This window comes from Strix aluco, chromosome 6 (assembly GCF_031877795.1).
Source record: "Strix aluco isolate bStrAlu1 chromosome 6, bStrAlu1.hap1, whole genome shotgun sequence".
NCBI classification, from domain to species: Eukaryota; Metazoa; Chordata; class Aves; order Strigiformes; family Strigidae; genus Strix; species Strix aluco.
The window spans coordinates 40,477,608-40,499,481 of record NC_133936.1 but is presented as its reverse complement, the minus strand read 5'-3'; the positions used below and the strand labels follow the sequence as shown (position 1 = coordinate 40,499,481).

The 21,874-nt window shown below is 38.0% G+C and overlaps 1 protein-coding gene across 2 annotated transcripts in view; it reads left to right on the top strand.

Annotated features, from left to right (window-relative positions):
• The window catches only part of BARD1 (BRCA1 associated RING domain 1), a 44,548-nt gene extending 22,882 nt beyond the window's left edge, over nt 1–21,666 (top strand). The window contains exons 7-11 of one of the 2 annotated variants that reach the window (XM_074829748.1): nt 6,525–6,633; nt 8,143–8,278; nt 9,304–9,396; nt 19,412–19,509; nt 20,207–21,666. In XM_074829748.1, the coding sequence (XP_074685849.1) occupies nt 6,525–6,633; nt 8,143–8,278; nt 9,304–9,396; nt 19,412–19,509; nt 20,207–20,536 (766 nt within the window). In that variant the 3' untranslated portion in view covers nt 20,537–21,666. The remainder of the gene's footprint in view (nt 1–6,524; nt 6,634–8,142; nt 8,279–9,303; nt 9,397–19,411; nt 19,510–20,206) is intronic. The other variant, XM_074829749.1, reaches the window with a different exon arrangement.
• The last annotated feature ends 208 nt before the right edge of the window (nt 21,667–21,874 follow it).

The following is a 21,874-nucleotide window of genomic DNA, read 5'->3' as shown; positions in this document are numbered from 1 at the left end:
TCTTACTAGCCTTAGTCTCTGCTGCATGCGTTCACGCAAACTGAGCTGAAGCTGAACCTCTTTCAGCTCATTCTACGTGAGCAAACATGACTTTCTGTTGAAACAGAAGCTTTTTAATCTTGAAATGAAAGATGTATGTAAACTTTCATCTCCAGCTTAGCTTTTCACTGAGTACAGGTAATGTGCAGTTGTATGTTAAAACAGTGTGGCATAGGATATGTCACAACTCTGCAACTACCTACCTCTTGCAGTACCTCTTAAGTATCAAAAATGGCTTCTAACCCACTTCTAAGTATGCCCTATTCTTGACTTAATCTCCAGGGTACTTGGAATCTCTAGTGTGTGGTGTTAATAAATATACATACTTTTTTTACCTTAAACCTTTTTGTGAACAAATTTAGCAGCTTTGAATCTTTGTTTCATTTGTCTGGCAGAAGGAACCACAGGTGCTTTGGCAAAAATCCAGTCCTGTATATCCCCTTTGCAAAAATTGCGGCTTCCAAATCTTCTGTAGGCTCTCTATCTCTGTGGGTGTTACTACTGCATTGATAATGGAAAGGTTGGGGGTTTTCCTTCCCACACCCCCCCCCCCCCCCCCATCCCCAACCCTCCTGGCTATTTTTACAGAGAGTGTTAGAGACATAAAGAAAGGGATGTACAAGCAAAGTGTTCAGGCTTGAATAGTAAGACTTTACTGACCTTTTCCAAACACTACCAAGAAACAACAGAAACATGAACTGTATATCTGAGACTTCTGAGAATCTTTGTGCCTGCCTCCCTTCCTTCCTGTGCCCTGCTAGCTTCCAGCAATGAATTGTGCTATGATCCTTTCCTGGATCGTGACTTTGGAAATCTTACAGGGTTTTCTCTTCCACTTCTTCTGGTAGTTGTAGTCCTCATTAAACAGTGGTTGGATTTGAGCCTTCTTTAATGTAGAAGGTTTAAATGTTTTTTTTTTTCTAATGGATGCAGGCACCCTTATAATGAAATCACATCTGGCAGGAAGCTTGCTTTTCTTCAGTGACATTTTTCCTAGATCCCCGAGACCTGCAGACCATAATTTTGAGAACAGGGTGATCACTTAAGATGGTGCAATTATAATTCTTTTCAGTACAACTAGTTATAATTGACCTCTTTGTACTTAATGCAGGATCTGCTTGCCTTCGCATTATTACTCTAGGATGTTTGAAGTAGAAATTGAGCAGTGATGAGTAGAACTTGCAACTCTTCTCAAAGGTTTATATTCTTTTGGAATACACCCAAGGAGTGCCTTAAATTTAGAGGTATGCAGTGTGTGCTAAGACTATACCACACCAATTTTGCAGAACTGATAAATTTGTCTAATTTTATTTTGCTGCTTTTTTTGGTGTATGAAACTCTTTCTAGTCCCTCTGTGGGCTCTTGAGGCTATCAATGAACTAACTTTCAGCCCAGGAGAGAGGGCCGCCTTTATCCTAGCATATTAAAGTGATTCTTCATTACCTCATGGGGGTGGGGAGGAAAGTTTGATTAGTTCACTGTGGTTATTTAAAATGTTTTCCTTTAGCTAAGCTAAGTAAAACGTGAAAATGATAAATGTATTCAGATGTTACATGGGACACTGAAATATATAGCATGAAACCTCACAAAAGTGACTGATGTCTTGCTGCTGTTTTGACCATAGAATTAACTCAGTTTTGTGTCTTAATGTCCCTTGTGTGTTGGAGAGTTAATCTACTGGAATAAAAACAGAGCTTGTGTTGAATAGCCTGCTTAGAGCAGTAGTTTTGAAATTTAGTATGATATTCAATTGTGCAAGATGAAATATTTTTTTTAAAGATGTGCAATATTTACTGACTGCAGGCTCGAAGGCAGGTAAGATTCACTGGTATGTAGATGGATGTAAAATATATCTGGGAGCAAATACAGACGATTTTTAAGGGACCTCAATTCATGAGGCGCATGGATATTAGCATAACCCTAGCCATCAGAGTGCTGAGACTTTGCAATTTCAGATTTACATCATCAGGTTCACAGACCCGTCAAGTACATCTCATTCCAAGTGTCTTTCAGGCTAGTTTTTTCTCCTTGCATGTTAATACATAGTGCATTAAGAAGTAACTGTATGTAATATGAAGCAGCTACATATCTTTTGGACCAAGCGAATACAGATAAGAACTACCTCTTTTGCTAGAAAGCAATCCTGGGATTTCAGTATTCCTTGGCAAAAAATTTTTCTGGAAATCTGTAAGATTTAATAGTTGTGGCACTTCATTTGCCATTTGAGGTTTTCGCTGACTGGGAAAGATATGAACTACAAATGAAAATATTATATGAACCAGTGGACCTATTAATTGTCCCGCTGGTCTACTTAATTTTTTTAAGTTAATCTCCTACACGTAGCTAATTTTTATTTTTATAGCTTTTTTCATGTGCTCTCTCTCTTGAATTCTGTCTTTTTTCCTTGCTTCACAGCAAGCCAAGTGATTTGAAAAATTAGATCTGTGCATTTGCAATTTCACAGTACTTCCTAAATGCTTTCACTCAAATGGGCTATCTTGCCAGTTCTTCATGCACAATAAGTTTAGCATTAGTAAAAATTGTTGTGTTGCTCTATTTTTTTAGGTGTTAGCTGTCTTTGAGTAGTTGTGAATCTGATTCTGAACAGACCTGTGGGAACGCTTAGGGATAGACCGTGGTCCTCAATTATGAATGGCATAGGGGCAAAAGCTATTATAACCTGCAGTTAATTCCAGGAGGCATTAGACCTGTGACACTGACATAATTTTGTCTACTTTAAGTCAAGATAGTGCAGGACTTTGCTGTCTAAGTGCAAGACGGTATGCTTAGCTTCCTGCTGACAGCAAGTTAATTAAAACCCTGGCCCTGTTTGGATATCTAAGACGGGCTTTCTGGCTACACGATTAAATGTTTTTCCTTCTATCAGGTTCAAATAAGATTTCTGCTTACCACACTGTCAGAATATGGGTGCTGATTGGAGAACCCCAAACTAGTCAGATTTCCATATGGGAATTAGTGGTTGCAGTACTGTGCTGAGACCTGGTTGTGGGATTTCCATTCAATACTGAACTCTTTTTGTGGGGCTGGGGTAAAACTTGGTTTATGCTCAGCTGTGGAACAGCAAATAATTTCTGGTGTCAAAACTCCTGATTACAAAGTATTACATAGTCATTGTTTGCTTGTATCGAAAGCTGTGAAAGTTTGGGGCTTCTAAAAAATGGTAAGGGTGTGTCTCCCTATTTATCTTCTCCCCTCTGGTTGCTTATTTACTGAAAGCTTACTGAAATGTTTAGAAGGTAGCTGTTAAGTTTTTCTGACTACAGAAGTAACCTTTGTTGTCTCGGTACCTAAGACTTCAGTGATGTTGCACCGTAAACCGAATCCCATTTCTAAAGCTTTTCATAAGTTCTTTGATCTGTCAGTCCTTAAAACATCATCTGTCGTCTCATGTAAAGTCATACTCAGCAGATTGCATTGAGTTGCTCTTCATTGGGCTCATCTTTGTTCTCAGTACAGACATCCTACTCTTTGATTGGAATTTGTTCTAGCTGTAAGAGCCCTCTACTGACTATTCAGTACCTTGATGACTGACTAATAGGAGACTGCTTGCATCAAAGGATACATTTGACTCTTGAGTGTTTAAAACAACTTGCAAAAAGCCCACTGGCATTCTGGTAGAAAGAAGTATGCCTTGGAGACCTGGTATTCTAGTTTAAGCACCAGAGACACTTACTTTGCTCTTGTAGAAACAATTGTGTCTGTCTTCTGAGTATGGAACTTGTTCTGTTAAGCAGTCACATGCACCGGACCCATTTTCAACAAACCCAGACCTATAGTAGGAGCACACAAACATAGTTGTTATTTCTAAAGTGCTGTGTTTGTGTGTTAGGGTGGACCTACTGTGCATATCTCACTTAATTTTGTTTTGCAAACTGTATTAAAATTCATTTTTTACTCTGAACAAGGTGGATGATTGCTCTTGTTCAGCTTGGCTGCAAGAAGACAGATTTGAGCGTGCATTTTTGCCAAAAGCTTCTGTTCCTGTTCCTTTGCCTTACTGGTGTTCTTGTGGCTGCACAGATCTGGTCCTTGATCCTGATCATAGGGTTAAAAATAATATACATTCCTACTACATTAAAAACAGTTCTTCAAGTAAGTGCACTGATAAGTGTACCGGCCCAACAGAGACTGGGCAAGGTCTCTTTCTGATCATGATTACTTACTTTTTGAATGATTAGTGCGTGCCTAACTAAAAAGAACAAATCTGGTTTTCATCCTTTTTCTTTGAAAAGAATGTGTAAATTACAACAATATCATACTTGAAATCTATTGTTAGGATGTGTTCCTTGTCTTAGTTTTTATTTTGTAAACCCTCTTTTCTCCTGTTTCAGCTACTTTTTCTCACCTTCCTTAAGCTCAACAACCCGCTTTGTTGCAAACATTCAAAACTCTTAAACCCACCCCTTGGGCAGGTGTTCCTTTCTTCAGACCTCAGCTCCCAAGTTTGTCACATTTTACTTCAAGTATGCCACCTTAACATCCTATGAATAGCCATTAATTCTTCAATGCTGCATAATGACAGGATAGCATTTTGCAGTACATTGGTTAGTAGCACCTGAAATGATCTTAAAGTTAAGTGGATACAGAGGGAGTAGCTGGAGCTCTTATTTTGTACAGTTGAATTGGCAAAAAATGTTCTGTATTTAACTGTGGTGGCCTGTATATTTATCTACGGTAAACATTCATGAGGTTTTTTCCAGCAGTCAAGGATCTCACTGTGACTTGGGGTGGAGACACTCCCAAACCTCTGCTACTGCCATGCAGTGATTTCCTCCCCCTGCTTAGTTCACAGTAAAAGGTCAGCCATCTAGTCTAAAGGTGATTTTAGTGTATGTGCTAATATTTTTTTTTTCCTCTCCTCTCTTGGATGCATTGTTCAAAGGAACTCATCCTGCAGCAGTTCGAGTGGAATATGGCCCTTATTTAAAGAAAGGACAAGAGCTACCCTGATGATGCATGACAAAGCAGGAGCAGCATGACAATATTTAATGGGCTGCAACTCCCAGGACTGGGCTGAGATTTAACCAGTTATCTTTGTCTGCAGAATTTGTATTATGCTATCTCTTCACTCATTAATAACTCAGAAGAGCTCGGGGTTGGTAATACTGTAAAATTAGCAATTGTAAAATACCATCCCGGAATCTTCTGTGTGGGATTTCTGTGGATTGTTGTTTTCCCAAGAGGCTATGTTAGTGAGCAGTGCTCAGTCAGGAGCACAGAAAGGTGCTAAGGTCAGATGTATCTTTCAGCTTTGCACTGGCCAAAGGGCCCCTGTTAAATCAGAGTGAAGACTTAATGATTCGAGCTTCTCTTTGGGCTGGATTGGGTTATGGCTTTATGTGGAATTCCCTATAAAACTTCCAAGATTTGTACTCTGCACAGGAACGTGTGGCTAACTAAGAGCGCTTCGAAGATGCAGTGGTTTCTTGACGTCTTTAAATGTTTCATTGTTTGATGACTAAGCTTGCCAGATTTCAGATACTGAGTCAAGGCTTTGTTCTTGGTGACAAACTTCCCCTTCATAACGAGCTCTTATTATGCTTTTTGAGAGCCGGAGCTACATGAAGTGGGGAGAAGAGGATCAGCTGGAATAGCCATTGTTCTTGCAAAGGGCAAAACAAGCAGAATATTTCCCAGGAGTACTGACAGAGGATCGTGTTTGTTAGCGGCAGTTATACCTGTTCCATGGTTTCAAGCTTTCCTTCGCTCACTACCATCCTGCAACTGCAGAGTTGTGTGAAGAAAAGACAGAAACCGTGGTTGTGCTTGATGTTGTGTTTATAGCAAATCATATCTGTCTGCGTAATGCTAAAAGAATGGGAGAGGAAATGGGTCTTGAAGCATATCTAATAGCTATGAGGTGCCACATAGGATGAGTAGTGTTCAACAGAATTGGCAAACCAACTAAAATCTGAATGAATTGCCTATAATGTGGTCTGTGGAACAGCACACGTGGAAAATGAGATGCATACTCAAATTTTGGAAGTGTGAGGGAGCCACAGTTCCCAAGTAGGAAGCAGATAGCTTCTCCCATAAAAGCATAACCACGGCAAGTTCCAGTGTTTAACACAGTATATAGAATCTTCTGACATGTCTTTTATGGCAAATGGGTAAGCCAAAAATACATTTCTTAGTTATATGACTGCAACAAAAGATTAAAGCTGAAATTTCTGGGTCTTGTGAGTGATATCAAAGTGCATCCTGAAACAGTTTAACAAGGACTGTGGTTTATTTAACTGAACATACTGCTCTGAACATCCCTTACTCCTCAGCTGAATGCAGCAGCTTGTAATTCCGTATCCATCTGTCTTGGATGCAATTCTTACTTGAAGCTTTGTGGTTTTTAGCTGAAATTACATATTAATAAGAAAGTAGGAGGGAAAGCTACCCAGCTAATGTGCCCAGTTAGTTAAGAGTCAAGTCACATTTTATTTACTTAAACCCATCTGTGCTTGTTTTGCCAGTAATATATTTGGTCTGCGGCCTGTGGACTATGCAGAAAGTGAAAAGATGAAGTCTGTGCTAACGTTACCAGTGAAGAATGAATCATTGTCACTTAACCAACCTTCTGAGGTAAGTGTCTGTGGTTTTTTTGTTTTGCTTTGCTTTTTAAAAAGGCATATGTTCATCCTGTAAGTATTGAAGTCTGGGACCTAATTACAGTACATCACCTGGCTTCACAGGGAGATTTAAAATAGGCTAGGAAATTAACTTGGACAGTATTTCTAGAACGTATGGGGGACACTTACAAGCTATGATATTCTGTGTTATAGCTTTATCTGGGAGAACAAAGGATGTTTCTTGTAATATGGCTTGATTATAGGAGAATGAATACTGTGTTATTCTTGAAGTGTTGTTGATTGAACTTTGCTATTGTTGTGGTTTTTCTGTATATTTAAATTTGTTCTACTTGCCAAACTGGCTGAAAGTGGCAGCAGTCTTTGCTCCAGGTGCTTTTTGTGGGCCTTTAAAAGGCTGTTCCAGTATCGTCCTTTGTCCAACAATGAAGCTATCAGCTCAGCGGTTGAAAACAGCTTTTGGAAGATTGTTTTGGGGTTTTTGTTTTTCTCCTATTTTTGCCAAAGACTTCTCAGGTCTTGTGACCAAAATCAGGTTATTCAGGTTTAACAAGTTACTGCATTGTGAAATGCTTTGTGCTTCGTAATGAATGATGATTAAACTGACCTGGCTGATACAGTCCTAGTCTACTCCTGGGTATACAGCCTGTTATGAATCCTTCCTCAATGAAGTAATAAGATACCTGTTGGCCACAAGTAAACTGTTGCAGCTAAATTGGCAAGGACTGTTCCTCCCACCTGTAGCAAATGTAAGATGTCAGCTCTTCAGTCGCAAACGAAACACTTGGTATTTGCATTTGCTTTGGTTTGAGTGTGTGCCAATGGATGGTTACCAGCTCATGTGGATGGCTTGGTCCAAAGCCTGAGGCTTTGGGGTAACTGGGTCTCAAAGGTATGTCTGCCCTATGGAATCTGGGAGTACTTACAAAGACCAGGAGCTGAAGTGTCACATCCTTGTCAGCATAAAACTTGAGCAAGCAGCTCACTTCGCATTAGTAGTATCTGCATAAAAAACCATAAGCATTCATTACTTACAGGGCCATGTATTAGTGACTCTTCAGTAAATTCGGGTGTTAATGATGTAAGTTACTCAACATATTGGTAGTGTATCTGTTTGTAATACTTCACTAAAAGTAGGAGGCTTTACTACTTTTTTGGGGAATCTTTTTCTCCTTCAACACTGCAGTCAGGCTGTTTACACAGCGTTCAACCGGCTATATGTGTGCACACCAGTATTTAAAAAAAAAAAAAAAAAAACCAAGGAAGAAAGAACTGATGCACAAGCTGTTTTGGTACCTTGCATTAGAGGTATTTAATTTAGCTTATGTCAAGGTTTTTTTCTTCTAGAGCTAGTTTGTTATATAGAGATGTATTTATGGACCCTGTCCACTAATGAATTGTTTTCTTATTAAATAAATTCTTATTAAATAAAGCTGCCAAACAAGTTAGTTGCTTTCCTTGTTCCCACATATTCAGCTTATTGTAGGATTTTCTGTTCATGCAGGCACTGAGCCCCAGCCAGCCAAGGGATGGACCTCTTGGTATACTGGGGAGCAATCTTAGTTTGAAGCAACAGAAATTGCTGAACAAACTAGCAACAGTTCTGAAGGCTCAAAGATGTACTGAATTTAACAGCAGAGGTATGTAGTCTTGTTGAAATGTCTCTGTCCAAATATAAGTAACTACAGTTTTGCACTTTATCCTTTAAGACAGTAGCTGCAACAGGCTTTTTTATCATTCCTAATAATGCACTATCTGAAATCCCTGAATTCTAGCCATAGTAGAATGATGGTGTGTTGTTGCATGTAAACGCATATAAAGCCTGCATGGTTACTGAGACAGGAGACTTCTAGGGGAGCCACAGCTTGACAGTATATTGTCTGTTATTTAAAATCCCTAAGTCCTCCTCAAAGACCTCTTCTCTTTACACTTCTTTTACCAATTTTAAGGTCTCTGCTCATATGAGATATCCTGTAAGGTTTTTATCTTCCAGAAGTGACCTTAGGCAGATGGTGCCTTTAGAAAGAACATGTCATTGACTAAAAGTTGACAAACTTCTTCTCACATGCTACCTTCTCTCAAATTTTGTTCTTCACTAAGATGATGGAGCCAAGTTATGGGGCTTGAGGGTTTCTTGTTCCCTTTTGAGGAGGCAAACATTGTCTTAATCCCTGCTATTAGTTCTTCTTTGCAGTGCTGCTTTTCCTGCTTGTGAAAGAAATGCTAAGGTAATTTTCTCCTACCATCTTTCACACCCTGGTTGCTACTCCAGAATTGTGAGTTGAGTTCTGTTAGCTTTGTGTTAAAGCAGTGAGATCCCATAGTAAGATTCCTGTCACAGTTAAATATAACTTTAAAAGGATTAAAAAAAAAAATACTATCCTATAAACCAGAGCTGCCTCTGAAGATTTAAGTGTTAGCTTAGAACTATAAAAACGTGACTTCCCTTTTTTACAGCAAGTATATGTTGAAACCCACAAAATTTCTGATAGCGCTTCTACTTACTCATATCTTAGTCTCAAGAATCACATACTTGTGCTGGAAAGAGTGGTTGATAAATTATTATAGTCTGTTTATTCTTTAAATGGTGATTGATTGCTTTTCAGCCAGGCATGGTTCTGATTTTTATGTGCTTTTACTTCTACTGATGTAATCTTTCTCCTAGTAACTCATCTTGTTATTCCTGATGTTCCAATGCCAAGTACTGTCAAATGTATGATGGCTGTTCTGACTGGATGTTGGGTTCTCAAGTTTGAATGTAAGTATTAAATATATGGGATTCTTCAGGCTTTTTAACCAGAAATTGTAGATGGGATTCCAGAGAAAATTTTCAACAGCTGCCCTAATTTCAATAATAGCTTAACATAGGTGTGAAGGTTTTAGGTTTTAATCGCCTGAATGACAAGAGATTTAATTAAAATACAACTATTCCTTCCTTGGCAAATGTGTGCTTTTCATTGTTAGATGTATTGGATAAGTCGTACCCTAAGTATCAGTGGGGAGTGAATTTGTTCATTGCTACATTAAGAGTGATTTGGAAGGCAATGGAAAATATCCTGGGAGAAGAGGAAGGAATCTGTTAAATACTTGGATTTCTTATAAGCAGCTTCCATTGAATTTGATAGGAAACTTTTCCTTGCTTGGGGTATGTGATCAAAGCCTGTAGGAAGGTAAGGTGTTGCCTATAAGCTGAGATCTGTTGAAAGTTATCACTTCTAATCAAAGTTAGGCTGTCAGCTGATCATAACCCCTGTTTGTACTGTCCACTAAAGTTTTCCATTTGTTGAGAAATTTTTCAGGCTTTATACAATCCCAGCCTCAGGCAGATCAAATGTGTATGTAACTTTTGACACCTGTTTCTGAACACGCAAGCCCTGCAGACTGGAGTGCTCTTCAACTAAAATAGTAACGTCCAAGGAAAGATGACTTGCACGGTGTCCTCTTAGCATGCAAGTAGTTTTGATGTCATCTTTCATGCAATCTGTAATTAGTTTTTAGGTAGTGTGCTATTTTGTACAGCTGCTCTTATGGACTTACACCCCAAATTCTGCTTTTTATTCGTTCTTTCTAATGTATTTCTTAGTATCTGCTTTCAGAGTAGTTGTAAAAGCCCTCTTCTTCCCCTTGAACTTTATGGTGAAGTCCTTTTAGCTAAGTACACTACAAATGAGTTGATTATTCATGGAAAACTCGGACAAATTTCATTCTAGTTTTCTACTGCGTGACTAAACATCAGAATATAAGGATTCTTTAGTGGTCTGAATTTTCAGTCACTAATGTTTACGAAGGCACTGCTTAAAGCTTCAAAAGATGCATAGTAGTTTTTTAAATGAAGCACATCATCAGACTCTTTCAACATTGTACTCTTTTTCAGAATGTTCATTTGGCTTCCAGATAGTCAGTGGGCTTGTTCCACACCTTTAAAAAAAAAAAAAAAAAAGAATCTGTTGAATCAGTGTCCCTTCAAATGTTTTCTGCAACAGCTGCATTGGCTTCTGTTTGTGGCCTTTGAAGCATTTTTAAAAGGAAAACATTGTGTTATCTTTGTACTGTTGTTCTGACAAGTAGGAGTAGCTTCTTGTTGAATAAGTAACAAGGAGAAATACTGTTTATGCTTAAGCAAGCAGATGGATTTAATAACCTCCAGACACTTTGTTAAGCAGAAGGAAGGTGGTTCCCTGTTTGGAGGTATGGATAGAGCAGGAAACTCAAGAAGGCCTAGGTTGTGTACTTGGAAAAGGGTGTGTGCAGGTGCTCTGGAACCATATCCTGTTTAACTAAGACTGAATAATTTGTTTCTGTGGTGTATCACTTTGCAGGTTCTTGGCTTCACTCAGTTCAGGAGGTCTGTATACCTTCTATCAATGTGCTATGTTTTCCTTTATTTCATTTTTATCTTCTTGCTAGTCAGATGCTTAGAAAACTTCAGCTGAATGGCAGGGAGATTTAATTAGTGAGACCTGAGTTTAAATCTTTGTGGAAGAACTTTTATATTTAGAAGTGATTGGAAAATAAAATATAAATAAAAATGTGTGGGGGTTATTCAGGGAATATTTTCATATTTTTTGTTTGCAGCTGACTTTTATGTTGTTAGTACTGATTAGTACAATCCTGACTGCTAATGCTCTCAGCTTAGTAAGCAACATACTACTTAAAAGCGAGTGATTCTCCTCCCTAGTGGGAAATGTTAGTAATAACTCATGGGGTCTGATGCAGCTAAGTGCCTATAATTAACAGCACCACTCCATCTGTTCCCACCAGTCTGTTATTAGTCTTCTTCAGAGTCATTACAAGTTAAAGATTGTTATAACAAATAATGGGACTCCAGCTGATGGAACATTTGTCTAGGAAAAAGAGGTCTCTGCTTTTCTTTTACATAATTTCTCTTTATTTATTGTGACTTTTTGACTTCTACTTGGGTAAGTTTCCTTAAATGTGATGCAAATAAACTTTCAAAAGTGTGTGCATATTCTGTCTTACTTCTGTCAAAGCCACTGCAAATAAGTTGGAGTTGCTTATAGTTCAATGTTCTAAACCATTCACTTAAATTCATGTTCAAAAACTTCACTGAAATATATGAAAAAACAAAGCTCGGTGTAGCACAATGAAATGCTGACTATGCATAAGTGAGTATTTGAATTTTTTTACTACAAGGTAAGCTGCATTTGACTGTTATTTCCAAAGTTATATTTATAGCCTACACATAATTATACCACTTTTTTAAAAAATATGGCATGCTTGCAAAATACAGTACTTCATTTAAGAGTGTATTTCTTATGTTAACTCTTCCGTTATGGCAGGCTTTCAAGCTGTGTTTTTCTAATAAAAAGCAATTTCCTTCTCTTGTATAGTTCTATGGTGCTTCCGTTTATGTGTGTCTATACACACATATATAGCATTCATTAGGATCAGTAGAGAGGTAATGTGGAATTTTCCAGCAGGGTTTGAGCTAAATGTAAGGCCTATAAGTATTAGTGAGCCAAGATTTAAATATGTATCTTCAGTTTTGGGGTTCCCTTTTGTCTTCAGGTAGAAGATGAGGATGAAAGGATGTCACCACTGAGCAATATTAGATCTTCACAGAAGAAAAATTTCACCTTACCAGTTGCAGTTGCATATTTTCCATATATAATACACTGTCAGCAATATATCCACTTTTGAAACAGCATAGAATTCAACTGAGACACTGTTGTCACCGTGCTCCTTGCCCTTGGCCATATCTTTCATTCGTTTCATTATTTTATTGCCTTCATTATTTCTGGGATGGTAATAGGGCACAAAGCATATCATTATCATTCTGCAAGTAGGCTGAGACAAAGATTCAAGTATCACTGTATTTCCTCTATGCTTTTTGTAGAGCATAGAATAGTGTAATTAAAACCAGCAGAAGTCTTAATAGCTTTTCAACTTGTTTTTTCTTAAACTGATTGTCATCTGTTAAAGCAGGGAATGAAAAATGATCTTGGTAACGCTATGCATTGAAACAAGCTCAGGCCAGTCTTTGCAGCAAAGTATCTGGCAGAATTCTAAGCATCTGATTGCTTATTCCTTCATTTGTTTTGCTTACCTGAAGCAGCAGCAATGATTCAGCTCTGATTGCTTAAAAGAATGCCAAAACCCCCTGCTTGTCCTGTAAGGAAACGGTAAGGAACAACTGGGAGTTGACTGGAAGAGCTAGGGAATTGCATGACTGACATCTCAAGGCAAAAACATCTCTCTGAATTTCTTGCAGCAATGTGCCTATCCCTTGTTTAAGCTATTAGGCGAGGGAAGTGCAAGGCTGTTTGAGCTGACTGCTTCTCAGGCTGGACTGTCTCTCTACCATGTGTAAACATCTGTTAAGTAACAGGCTGATAGTCAGCAAAGCCCTCCCTCCTTAAAACAGCTCAAAACTTTTGACCTCTGGAGTTTCATGCTTGTTCTGCAGTTGGACGCTTCAACCGCTGTCTCCTACAAAAGGACTTACAGCTCTGTGGGAGGTGGTAGAAATATCTAATGTGCATATGCATGTTTTAATTGTACTGGGTGTACAGTGGAGGGGAATGTTTCACATCCACAGGGTCTGAACTTCTGCACTCCTGCAGTGTCTGCACCTTCTGGAAAGGAGGAGGGAAGTGGTTTTGCTTCAAAGTCTGCACAAATTTAGATGTGAAGCTGCTGGGCTTTGCAGAGGAGAAAATGGAGGTGAGAATGTCTTAAATGTGGCGTTTGCCTTTGTCTGCAGAGCTAGGAAGTGGGCTGGTTTAAACTAAGGTCTAGAGGAACAGGAAACCATGTTTTCACTGCTCCCTCTGTTCTTCTCTGTGTCATCCACATACTCAGTTTTTCATATTTAGAGAGTCCTTTTGCTCTAATTCACTTTTGGTTTGAAGGAAACGCTCCTTTAAGGAAGCCTGTTGTAAGGAAAGGGATGGGAAATACTACCTTGTTCATGTAAAAGCATGTGATGGGATCTAGAGGATGAGTGTTCCCAGTGGAATTTAACCTGACCGCTGCACTTGAGGAATGGCTACCTCCAGTCACTTTGATCAGTCTAGAAAACAGCAGTGGCAAATAGTGGTTTCTTAGAAAGATAGGACATTGGGGGTTTAAGTGAAGTAATGATTTTCATATTACATGCCTCTAGCTTTTGGGAATTGGTGTTTAAGGACTTTCTAAGCATCTGCTCCAACATGTTTAATAAATATCACCTGGATTAACTTAAATACCATTCTTAAGGAGATTCATTTTAGTCTCTGCAGCATCTTATGTCATTTCCATGTGTTGGACTGCTCTTGTTTCACCAAAGGAGATCTCTACCTCCATGATTCTAAAGTTATTTTATAAGCATAGAAGAGTATAAAAATTCTTTTCTGTGCTGTAGCAGAGACCATAATGCTGTTGATGAAGGCAAATTGGTGCTAGCCATGCCAAATTCTCCCAAGGCTTTCTCTCAGTCCAGATTTCTTCCTTTTCTAGGAAAATAATCCCATCAAGCTTTATTCAATCTGCATCTAAGTCTTAAAACCTGATGCAGACTGAGCTGAAGAAGTTTCAGTTGCAATCTCTACTAGATCTTGGATGTGTAGTATTTTATCTTCTTTGTTGCTATCATGTATTTCCAAATTACTTTTAGCCGTTCGAAGAGATTTTTTTGGGACTAACCCCTGCTCTTTGCTTTATTAATGCAAATCCAACAAAATTCCAGTAAGGCTAATTGAGTTACTGAGAGCTACCTCTGGGTATCAGGGTGATTACAACTTGTTCTTGGCAACCAGTTCTTTTTGTACTTTATCCTGTTTAAATTGTTTTTGCTGATGCAGTTAGTTTCATTATAAACCAATAAGACTTACATGAGGAAGGATTATAGGGCTCTGATCTCAAATTTTGCAAATAATGATTTATTTCCAGTACTAGTAGCTACAGTTGTATCAAAGGTCAATTAACAATACTGTTGGAGTGGGTACCCTTTTAACCTGCTTGCTCCTTATATACTGGAAGGTGAAAAGGTAGGGGCAGCTGTTCAGTGAGGGAATAAGGATCAGTGTAAGTAGTGATGCCTTACTGATCTTGCTAATGAGGGAAAAAAAATTGAGCAGTATTTTCCTTGCCAAATGTGGTGGCATCAAGCTAAAATGCAGTTGTATTAAGCTAAAATCTTTTTCTGCAATATTTTTTTTAGGGACTTTAATGCAGGCTCAGTTTTTGCTAGTATTTGGTGCAAATGATCTTATTTATATCTACAAATTCCAAGTGTGAAATCAGCTATTTAAGAGGCTTTTAAACTTCTAATGTTCTGTATTTCTAGGGAAGAACCTTGCGTGACCCCTCTGCACATGCAATCTTGTCCCAGTATGGTCTTCTGTCAGGCAAGCTTTATTAATGAGTGCTTGCACACTTGAACTGGGCATTGAAAAGGAACTCTGGTCCATGTGAAATGGAAAAATGTCGCTTGCCTTGGTACAAGTCTTACCCTTTTGCGGGTAATTGATCCAGCTACTGTGATTAAAGTAGAGGGCCATTGAAGCATAGTTGCAATAATCGCCCTCTTTCTTTAGGGAAGAGAACATGTTAGACGAATAAACTTGATCAACCTCAAACCTAGAAAGTCCACAGCTTTTATTGGCAACAGTGTCAAGGAATAAATCCAGATTGACTGAGATCCTGAGTAAGTTGAATGGTCTTTATTTTATAACAGAACAGACTGGATTTTTAGTCAGGCTTGCCTGTAAAGAATGCACACGCAGTGAATGTGGGAGGGAAGACAACCCTGATCTCTACCCCCTCCTAAAGTTATAGGTGTTCTCTCAAAAGCAAGTTTACTTTCCCCTCCATTTTCAGAGAGCTTCTTTAAGGATGTCCTTGTCCTTTTCAGCTTCAGTACTGTTTTGAAATTTTTTTTGCATAAGTACTGACGATGTCCATCTCGATTGCAGAAGGGAGGTGGCATAATATTGATGGTGTCCTCATCACTTTTTAATTAGGATAATAGCAATTGGTTTTTTCAGTCCATTCATTTGACCGGTGTCTTGGCATCAAGTTCTCACTGGTGGCTTTTCAATAGAGTGCCGAACAAATGAGAGTCTGTAATCTCAGGAGTTCTGGGAATCAATTTAACATGGCTCCTGTTTGAAGTCAAAGGGCGCTATACCTCTGACGTAAATAGGAGTGCTGTAAGTTCAACAGAGCTTCTGGAAACATCCCTGTAAAAGTAGTGGAGTGATATACGTTTGAGTACAGTATGGAGTTTTATTTCCTTTTATATGTCCTCTTAATCAGGATGACACTCAATTGGATGGAGAGACTATTAAAAGGGAACTGTCATGTTATCCAGCCACTTACATACATTAGCAGCTTTAAAATTAATAATGCCTACTCAAGAAAAAGACCTGGGCTTTACAGAGTGAACTCAGCTTAGCACTCAGTTGTCAAAATAAAATCCCTAGTTGTTAAAAAAAAAAAAAAAAATAAATAAAAAAAAATTGGAAGAGCCTACAGTATCTGGTTGTATCCCTAGTCTTAAGTGTAAAATTAAGGGTTTATTTAGCACAAGATAATCGTACCATCTATTATAAGAATGATAAAGCTGGTACGTGTCTGGTGCTTCCAAATGACACCATAATGCAACCGAGCATCCAGTCAGAGTCAATGCATCTGAAAATGATAATGCAAAATTACTTATCTAGAAGCAAGTGACTTGACACTGAGGTTTTTTTGCGGGGGAAGAATGGGCAAATAAGAACCTTTTGTTTAAACAAATGCATTAGGTAGAAACACGGTTTGAACCATCTGGCACTTTGTCTCAAATATGAGAACAGCAGGCTATTTCCCTTTTTTGTTTCACTAATCTATTTTTTTATTATGGTATATGAATTCTTTAATATCAAATATCTTTCTAGTATGCAGGAGTCACTGAAAAGAGCTGAGCAACTTGGGAAGAAAACAGTCTGAACAAAGTCTGCAGTTAAAGGACATACTGGTCTCTATCACTTAAATTATTTTAGCCTTCTTCTAGTTAGGAAGCCTTCCTCCACAGATAGATACTCCTTGACTGTTCACCTTAGGATTGTAAGCACCTTCCTCAAACATTGGTTGCTAACTGCATCAGTTTTCTGAATATCTAGCTAGACCATGAATCTGATGACACGTGACATGCTGTTTGCCTCGTTTCCATGTGCGTAACTCTCTATTTGCTGTTCCCTGTCTGTGTTGTCTCATCTCTTTCCAAGTGATACTCTTGCTACAGATTAGTTGTGCTGTGCTATTGATGGTAAGATTGCCATGAAGCATGTTGAAGCCTGCAGCACCACCTCTTCTGGACTTGAGGATTCCAGTGACTGACTTTCCTCTTTTGCTAGCTGCACGTAGACAAAGTGTTAGATGAGACTACTTGAAATGTCCCTGAGCACAGTGGTTCCAAAAAGCATTTGTTCTTGTCTATCAAATATGACAAGACCCATGAGTCAGAGCAAGTTCTGCTTCTACATCTTGCATGAAAAATATGTTTGGGAATTGAAAATGTACTATTTTTCTGTCACAAAAAAACCCAGTCTGTTGCTCCACAAAGGGGGGGGGTGTGTGTAGGCCTAACAGTGTTGCCTCTTAACATATTTATGTTAAAGGAAAACACCTGGGCACTGAGAACTTATGTTCATGGTTTTTTATGCTATCTGGAATACAATGCTTTTGGCCACAAATTAAGACACGAATCTGTTCTGATTCTAGCTGGTTAAGAAAAGTTAAAATTAATGAGAATGCTCATCATTCAGACACTGTCTAGACAAATGGCCTGTTTGTATATTTCCAGTTTTTCAAGGAAACAAATGTTTATTTTGTGGTTCTTATAGATACAATGAAAGCAGGACACATGTAGGTGAGTCTCTCTTGCTCTCTTGGACAGCCATATGTATGCAAAACAGACATAGCCTACTTTGCGTTTTCTAACATAGACGTTCCACTAACATTAGTCATCTTGATGACTTAATATTTTTTTTTTCAGGCAAGTAGCAGTACAAAAAGACATTGTAGTCTTTTGTATTCATTCAACCTTTTATTACTTTTATATCACATTTGCTTCATTTACTGATGCTGGCACTAGACACTCAATTTGTGATGTACTCTTTGTATAAAAACCTCAGTTCTGTAGTGAAAGTCCTTGAAATTGAGCTTTTGATGGTAGATTGAAATAAAACCTGTTCATAATGAATGGATGGTTCTGTTCTTAAGACTAGATGAGAGGTTTTTCCTTTATTGTAAGTGGCACACATTAACATCTGTATTTTCTTGTAAGGAAAGAATAGCCATGTAAGAGGCAAATCAACACAGGAAGTCTTGTTGAGTTGTGATGATTTACAAAAAAAAAATGTTAAAATTGAAATAACTTTTAGATTTATTTTTGAGTTATGAGTACTTTGAAAATAAGCTATCAGTATTTATTGCTGTTATCAATAATGAATATGTAAGTTGCTTTTCCGGAAAATACGTGACTAAGTTGCCCTTCTAGTTCACGTTAACTTTCTTTGAAGGAATGAACAAGTGCAAATAATCAATCTGATCTTTGTACATGGAGGGGGAGGTACTTGCTATAGTATTCAGCCAGATGTGGTTTTCTGTATAGGTTTATCTTTTTTGATGTAAGTACATTGGAGGACTTCTAGTAGCTAAAATATGAATTCCCAATGCATTTTGTGAGTTTGTACAAACCAGTAGTAAATTACTAATGGTTGGCTTTCAAGATCTCTCTAGAGACGATGTTCCCATCGGCTACTTATTGCCGTGGTATCCAAGTGCCTTTGTCAATGATACTTCTCTTCATAGTCTTGGGCTTTCTTCCTTTTTAGGATCAAACACCCACATTTTACTTCTGATTTTGTTTAGTCTGTATTTTTTTAGATACTGTGGGTTTCATATTTGCCCAGTGGAAATAAGGTGACTGAATAAGAAATGCTGTGCAAGGAGTGAGGTACTACTTTAACAGTTACAACCTTGACAACATTGTAAATCCTCATGGAACAGTTTTCAAAATCAGCTTTGCAAACTTTCTTGGGTAATTTTTATTAATGAGTGCAATGTATGTGCAGGCAAAATGTTCCATCCTTGAATGGGTGACCACAGCAATTTCTCTTTCCAAAGTGGGGTCAGGTAGTACATTTAACTGATGTTAGCGATACATTAGCATCAGCGCATTCTGTATTGGAAAAAATAACTAGCCTTAAAACAAGGTAAAAACACGTTGACTCTCAAAGACAATCTCATTATGCAGCAGTGGTAACAAAAATGAATGCCACTGTTAAACCCTAGCATAAATCTCCAGTTTGTGCTGATCTTGGAGACCTTGAAATCTCATCTGATTTGTTATTTGAGGCCATAGCTGTTTGGAAACAGCTTTGTGCTTGCTTTGTAATTGCTCTTTATCAGGCAATTGCTTCCATTTCATGACTGCAGAGTTGGTTCTACATGCTGGTTTTAAGCTTCCAAATGATCAGCAATTTGACATTTGACATTAAGTGGTTGACCTTTAGTGGGTAAGAGGAAAACCTAATAATTCCCAGTGTTTACAGCACTGATTTTATTGTGATACTGCTTCTCTCCATCTAACTTGCATCTTCAACCACTGTTGTAAATTTTTTCAAGTTTAACAGCAAATTGCTAAAGCACACAATTTTAATGCTATGTTTTGCATTGTGGGTAATACCTTTATTTTAGTGCGACTCTTTAGTCCCTAAAATGACATGCAAGCCTCTGTCAAAACATGGGATCTCTAATCTTTGCCTTCCTGATTGTGGCTTTTCTAGGGGTACAAGCCTGTCTACAAACCACAGTCCGAGAACAAGAAGAGAAGTATGAAATTCAAGGTGGCCCACAAAGAGGCCGGCTCAACAGAGAACAGCTGGTGGGTTTTATTGCTTGAGACAGATTATCTTAATGACCTTTGGTTCATGCATTTTTGCCCTTTGCCACATGTGCAGTAGATGTAAAATTTTAATGTGGTCTTGTACAGAAATTTGATTATGTGCAAGGTGATCGAAAGAACTGCGAACACCCATAAAGCTGTCATTTTTCTCTATTAGTGGATATGTTGCTATAACCTTGTCAGAGGGAACGCTGTATTACATTCATGGAAGAAACTGTATGGGACAGGAAGTGATGCTGCTTTGGCCTGCCCTGCTCAGCTTTAGAACCTAGTTGAAATTATCGGAGTGCTGAAAGAAAAAATGTTTCTAACACTTCTTCTTTCCATATAGGGCCACTTTTGTATTTAACTGGGTTAATTTCTGGCTACTTTCTGGATTACATTGGAGAAGTTCATTAAATGTATTTAGCAGTAGCTGTAAATATTCCTAGCTCATAGTTCAAATCCTGTTGTGCTGCAAAACATTTAAACATAAGCAAGAATTTACCACATAAGCAACCTTTTCTTATTGCATGCTTACACCGAGGACCTTACATGTTAAGTTACTGTTCTAGCTTCCAGTGTTGGTTATTTTAAATTGCTTTTTTTTGTAGGCACTGATTGTTCCTCTTTTTTTTTTTTCCTGTGTGCTCAGTTGTGAAGTCCTGTATTTATACTTTTTTTTCCTTACATTTAGCTGCCCAAGTTATTTGATGGATGCTACTTCTATTTTTTGGGATCTTTCAGCCGTCACCAGAAGAGTGATCTTGTGGAGTTGGTCAAAGCAGCAGGAGGACAAATTCTGGTTAGGCAGCCAAAACCAGACAGCGATGTGACGCAGACAATCAACACAGTGGCATACCATGCAGAATCCACTTCTGACCAGAGGTTTTGCACTCAGTATGTAGTCTATGATGTGTCTTCTAAATTCAGGCCGGAGAAAGTTCGTCAGGGGAAAGTCTGGATGGCCCCCTCCAGCTGGCTTATAGACTGTGTGATGTCATTTCAGCTCCTGCCTGTAAAATGAATATCAATGTCTCTTGGGCAAGGTTTTAAAATGTGGTGAATCTTGAGCAGTTGGAACATTCTGGTAAGCATTGGTCTGAAGCTATGATTTATGTTTTGTACTTAGGAATACAGAAGAGCTTTGACCATTTAAATGAGTTACTAAGATCACTGATGCTGGAATAAACAAACTTAGAATGGAGGAGAGAGATAAATACACTGCATTGAAAAATGTGCCTCGGGTTATTTAGTATGCTATATTTTTGCATTTAACTGTAATAATCATTGACATTTTGTACCTAAGATCTTGCAAAATGAAACCTTTTGCATTCTTGATTTAAACCAGCCCTATGTAGGTGATAGAGCTTGACCCCATTTCTTTTGTGTTCGATATCCACTACTGTGTGTCGAGATTTCCCAGCCAGGTCAAAATCTGTATTTTTTAAAACAAAGACTATACATTTGAAGATGGTAATTTGCCTGTGTATACATCTCTTCTGTCAGATGACATGTGATGTTTCTTGTGAATTTTGCAGGAAATTCTTGACATGGGATTAAGCCTTTTAGAAATTGGAGTAGAACTAATGGCCTGAATTCATTTGAAAGTGGACAATTTTGAAAACACTATCTGTAAAAATCTTGGTCTGAAATTCCTTATTTGTAACAGAAGTAATAGTTTATTCACTCCTTTTCCGCTTGTAAATGTATAACTTGAATTTGATTCTATTTTCTGAAGGTTTTTAAGCATCAGGATCCTTAATAAATTATTGTAATCAAATATATTTCTGTAATTATGGATGGTTGCTATCATGGTTACTTTAATGAAAAAAATGTTAAAGATCACAAAGAATTATGCCTCACTTCCCACAGTTGTACGTAAACTTAGTTGGCTACACTGGAGCATATTTGATTCTTTCATATTTGTTACAATATTTCTCATAATTGATCATAAGTTACTGTCAGAATCTTACTTCCTCAGTCTGCTCTTATGTAATGTCTCGCATCTTTTGTGTTGCATTAGTTTGTGAATTCATAATTTTAAAATGGTGTCTCGTAATAATACACAATGAGAGTGATAGTTGTGGGATAAAACAGTGTTTCTTGTGTTTGCTTTTGTATTGCTTGTAATAATAAAATTTTTGGTGCCAGTAACTTTGGAGTTTCTTATTGCATGAGCTTAGTTGCAGAATAAATACATAATCCGTATGTATCTCAGCTGGTAAATGGAAATTAAAGTACTCTTCTGTGAACTTGATACAGCTATGAAGATAGCATATCCATCTGCAAGGGCAGCTCTTCAGTGTGAGAGTGTTGTTTTCTGTGACCACTGCCCTTGGAGATCCTATGCCAATTTTCAGTC